Below are 5416 nucleotides of genomic sequence, written 5' to 3'. Positions count from 1 at the left end.
GTTTTAGACTGGCCAAGTCAATCACCTGACCTTAACCCAATAGAGCATGCATTTCACCTCCTTAAGGAGACTGAAGGGAGAAACACCCCGAAACAAACGAGCTGAAAGAAGCTGCGGTAAAAGCCTGGAATAGCATCACAAATGAAGAATGCAACAGTTTGGTGATGTCGATGGGTCGCAGGCTTGAGGCAGTTATTGCAAGCAAGAGTTATGCCACCAAATATTAAATGTTATTTACTTTAAGATTGTCTGTGAAGGTTCTCAGTCATCCAGGTCATAGTTATCCAACGAAGATGTGAATACCAGGAAATAAAAGCTGAAATTCTGAACTCTAGTCTCATACTAATCTTTTGATCTTAAACTCAAATGTCTTCAGTGAACAAAAAAAACAAAGGAATTTGCCTTACCGTTCCGATACTTTTGGAGGGGACTCTATATCTATAGACACAAGTGTGAATAATAAATAAAAGCAAATAGTGTTAAATATATGTGTACTTTATGTAATATGCAAACACCATAGAACACAACATTATAAAACATATAGCCAATACATTAAAACTGGAAAAGAACATCAAGATTTAGCACATGTATTATGGAAATACTGTAAAAGCGATATAGTAACATAATGCAATGTAATAGAGGGTTAGATATGTTACTAAAAGCCAATTATTCCATTATTATACTGGGATGATTTGTCATCATTCTCACAACCACTAGAGGACGTTACAAGTCGCCATACAGAGTCCTTAACTTTCAAAATAAAATATCCAGTTGAAAACTCCAGTGTCTAACTAATGTAACCTTTTTTGGAATTTACACGAGTAAACAGTAATGTATGATTATATGAAAATAACTTGACCCGATTATTCTTTCTGAATGCTCACAATCGAGCAGTAATTGCAAAGACAACGACACTTCTCTCGCTACAAACAACACTTTTATTTTTTTAATTTCCGGTTTAACGTTATGTCAGCTCGCTAGTGCAATGACATTGTACCAAACAGAAGTCGGATCGCCGAGTGGTTTACAGTGTGTTATTTCACAGACTTTGAACGCTCAAACTTAGCATTGACATTGCCGTCAACATGTCCTCCGCCTCCACAGGTTTTCCGGAGGAGCGGCAGCGCAGAGGAGCACAGGTAAACACACCGAGAAACACACATTGTCTAACAACATGCTAGCGTGTTAGCTGGCTAGGGTTAACTTTGGATGAACTGTCTCCTTGAGAATCGACGCGTATTGCTGTCTGCTAATTAAATCTCATTAGTATCTCTCTTTAAAATGGGAATCTGTGTGTGGCTTGCCAACAGGTCTACGTTAGCAGCAATTAACTAACGGAATTTAAGTTACCGCCGCTGGTGTGTGTGTGTGTGTGTGTGTGTGTGTTGATCTGCAGATACCAGTGGGCATGGAGTACATCCCAACAGAGGAAGAGAAGAGGGTGTTCAGAGAGTGCAACCAGGAGAGCTTTTGGTACAGGTGTAAGTTTCTGTCTGTCACATACAAGTCAGATTAATGATGTCATGTAAGATTACAATCAAGGCTAAAAGATGATTATTTTGTCACCTCTGTATTGATTTACATCAACATGCTTCCTTCACAGCGGTGCCCTTCTCTGTGGTCGGCATGGCTATCACACAGGCCCTAGTTGCCAAAGGTAATACTGTGCATAATGTAGAGGAATCTGCAACGTATCTGTAAAATGAATATTAATGCACCTTGAGCTTTAAATTCACCTTGTTCTTCGTTTCAATTTGTAGGGACGCTCTCTGCATCTGCAAGGTTTGGATCTCTACCCAAAGTGGTCTGTAAGTTCATGAAACTGGGGAATTGACACATTTAGCTGCCTTATTCTAATGAGTAAACTAAATATTAGACAATATAGTTCTAAAACACCGCAAACTACAGCCTCTAAAAAGACCTTAAAGTTGAATCAACACCTCTCTAAAACCAAAACTGAAGATTTGTTGCTGGACTGTTGTATTAGACTACATGAGTTTTATCAAGCTGAGTGTATATAGTACCATTAACTAGACATCCTCTTAAAGGCTTCATTACAGGTAAGTGATTTAACCATGGGTGTCTATACCTGTTTCGCTACAGTATCTTATGCACATTACTAACAATACCTTCCTCAGTGAATTCCCCTGCCCCAAGTTGAAATTAATTAGTACATGAAAAGGCAAATAGTCATGACCTGAATGTTGTCATGTATTCTTTTCTGGGGTACTTAAGTATAAAATATTGATATTTAAAATATGCCACATACTTTTTTCTTTGCCTCCCCAGTTGCTGGCTTCTGTGGCTATCTGGCTGGGAAAATGTCATACATGAAGACGTGCCAGGAGAAGTTCAAGAGGTTGGAAAACTCCCCTCTGGGAGAGGCCCTCAGACAGAGGACGGGATTCCCTCCAAAACTGTGAGCACCACAGTACATAGTGATACTATATGTTTTCATCCACCAAATACCCCTTGACTGTTTTTTCTGTTCTCCTCCCCAGTTCCAAGGCTCCTCAGTCAGAGATGAGTGACCCAGACATCCAGTCATTTGACACCATGTTCCAGCAAGCAGAAGCCCCAATCCAGAGAACCTACACTTCAGAGTCACCCGTGCAAATGGGGAGAGTAGATGACTTCAGCGCTCCAGGTACCACAAATAGCTGCTGTATAAACTTTTCAGAAAAAATCCAATAATGATCATATGTGCAAATGAGTATAAAGACAAAAGTAGCTCTCGGGCCCACAACTCATTGCAAAACATCTGGAAAATGACTTTCGCTAATCAGTACTAAAATCAATGTAACATGTCATTTGCCTAAACTTTGCTAGTTACAAAGCATTCATATGGCAAAGATGGAGATCTAGCAATTTACCAACATATTTATTTTTGTTTGTTCCTTAAGCCGATTGCAATATCTCATATTTTATAGACAATAATATTTATATACAATAGTGTGCAAGCATTTTAGACAGGTGTGAAAAAATGCTGTTAAGTAAGAATGCTTTCAAAAATAGAAATGTTAGATTATAGGGCTGGGCGACATGGCCAAAAATGTTATCACAATTAAAAGATTTCATATCATTTGATGTCATTATTTCTTTGAAGTTTAAAGGCAGATTTTTGCTCCTGAGTGAAAATTGAAGAAACCAGATGGTTAATTATTTGGTTAAACTTTTCTTTATGTTAAGTTATGTGTGTGTAGCATGAAAGGAATTTATTTAAACTTTATTTATCATTATACAACCTGTGTTGTATAATGATAAACTACCTTGTACCTTGAGTTCCTTCAAAAACTATGTGGAAGTGTACCTAGAAGAATCGATGGTATTTTGAAGGCAAAGGGTGGTCACACCAAATATTAATTTGATTTAAATTATTCTTCAGTTTGCTCACTTTGCATTTTGTTAATTGATAAATATAATCCATTAACATCTCTATTTTTTTAAAGCATTCTTTACAAGTTTACACCCTTTTTCCACACTTTTTATTTGTGTATAAATTCTGAAATTGTATAACAACCAATTTGGTTTTGATACACTGATGCTTTTTCTAATATTTTATACAGTACCGGTACACAGTTATTAGAATTAATATTGAACTAATGCTGTTATTCCTTTGTAAATATGTTGGCCAAAGTCAAACCTATGGCAATGTATTGGTGCATCTCTTCACAAAGTCAGTAGGGATAAAAACAGACAAAGAGAGCTGTGCTGTGGTCAAAGGCCTTTTGCCAGTGCTGAACAGAGACACTGAAATAATGAAGTGAGTAATTTTCCTGTCAACTTTCCTGGATAACCCTCTCGATCCTTTTTGTTCACAATCAGCCCAGTCAGATGTGGAAGAAGAGGAACCGACGAGGAAGTCCATCCTCTATGAGGACCTGAGGCTCAAGAACAGGGAGAACTATGAGGTCACGCTCACTCAGAGGGCCGAGACGCTGCTCAAAACAACACCCGAGAAGGAGCCAAAAATACCCAAGAAAGAGGGTAAGCTTAAAGGTTCAGTGTGTAATATTTCTGAGGATTTATTGACAGAAATGCAATATAATATCCATAACTATGTTTTCAGTGGTGTATAAAGACCTCACATATCCGCGGGCTCCCTCTTCTGTGGAGGTCGCTGTATTTTGTTGCCAAGTTTCTACCATAGCCGACAGCGGACAAACAGCGCTACAGAGCACGTTTCGTCATCACGGCGTTCTTCTTCTGCTTGTATTATTCCGGTAGTGTAGATGCCTGTCACTACATTAAATGCGTCCACAAAAGACGAAGTGGGAAAAAATAATAATAATAGTCTCTGAGTAGTCCTCTGATTTATTAGAAGTAAGAAGAGAAGTGACATTTGGACAAATGAACGAGCACGTGTTATTTAGCACGAGAGCCAACAGTCTGGATCTTTATACCATGAAGCCAGACGGAGTCCGGGCAGATACAAACAGCTGACAGCTAAAAATCACTGACATAATAGGTGTGGATTTCCCCAGATGGAAGGCTTTGATGTGGGACAGATGTTTTCAAAGCGGAGCTGAAGTTGTCTGTTTTCTGCTGGACAGGTTAGTCGGACTTTAGCAATGCAAATGAAAGCTATTGTTTGATAGCTTTAGCTAGAAGCTGGCCATAGACCTGGTATGTTTCTCCTGTCGGTGTAAAATACAGTATGTAACGTTAGTTGGATTCATTTCATGTAGCCTTGTTATTCTCCTGCGCTGTGATTTGGCTTTTCCGGTTATGTTATCGAGACAATCGGCTCATCAGTAATTGTCAATAAAACAGTAACGTTAGCTTACAGCATGGAAGTATCAACCAGCTAAACTTTTACTGCTCTGGTAGAAAAAACATGTAGTTGGATTAATTTCATGTAGTTATTCTCCAGCGCTGTGCTTTGGGTTTTGGTGTAAAATACAGTCCCTGACAAAAGTCTTGTCGCTTATGTATTTTGTAGAAACACCTGCTATTAACCTGACTTTTAATTAATCAATTGGTGTTAGAAATAGCTCATATGAAAAGCTAAAACCCTCCCAAATTATGTTTAATGCACTGAAATAAATTAGTTTCACTGAAAAAAGATTTATCATTTAAACAAGACAGAAAGGTCAAATTTTGGCAAGACAAAAGTTTTGTCGCCTATACAGAAATTGAACAAATTTACTGCAAATACAAAAATATGTCAGCAAATTAAGTAGTGGTGCTGTGGGATCCAAATTTAATATCTTGTATGACTTCCATGAGCTTGAAGGACTGCATCCATGCGGTTTGAAAGGATGCATACAATTTATTGATGAAGTCATCAGGAATAGCAAAGAAAGCAGTCTTGCATTCCTCCCAGAGTCCATCAATATTCTTTGGTTTCGTCTTCCATGCTTCCTCTTTCATCCTACCCCACATATGCTCAATGATGTTCATGTCTGGTGACTGG

General features: G+C 38.3%; 1 protein-coding gene across 1 annotated transcript; it reads left to right on the top strand.

Moving 5' to 3' along the window:
* Positions 1 to 951: 951 nt before the first annotated feature.
* LOC123969994 (OCIA domain-containing protein 1) lies at positions 952 to 3987 on the top strand (the record flags this gene model as incomplete). Its single annotated transcript, XM_046047827.1, is given in 7 exon segments — positions 952 to 1139; positions 1397 to 1481; positions 1604 to 1657; positions 1761 to 1808; positions 2290 to 2419; positions 2502 to 2647; positions 3826 to 3987. Coding segments are annotated over 7 exon segments (679 nt in total), but the record flags the coding sequence as incomplete, so codon positions are not given.
* Between the last annotated feature and the right edge of the window lie 1429 nt (positions 3988 to 5416).

Source organism: Micropterus dolomieu, linkage group LG04 (assembly GCF_021292245.1).
Source record: "Micropterus dolomieu isolate WLL.071019.BEF.003 ecotype Adirondacks linkage group LG04, ASM2129224v1, whole genome shotgun sequence".
NCBI classification, from domain to species: Eukaryota; Metazoa; Chordata; class Actinopteri; order Centrarchiformes; family Centrarchidae; genus Micropterus; species Micropterus dolomieu.
The sequence above is the reverse complement of the archived record's forward strand: the minus strand, read 5'-3'. Positions and strand labels throughout refer to the sequence as shown.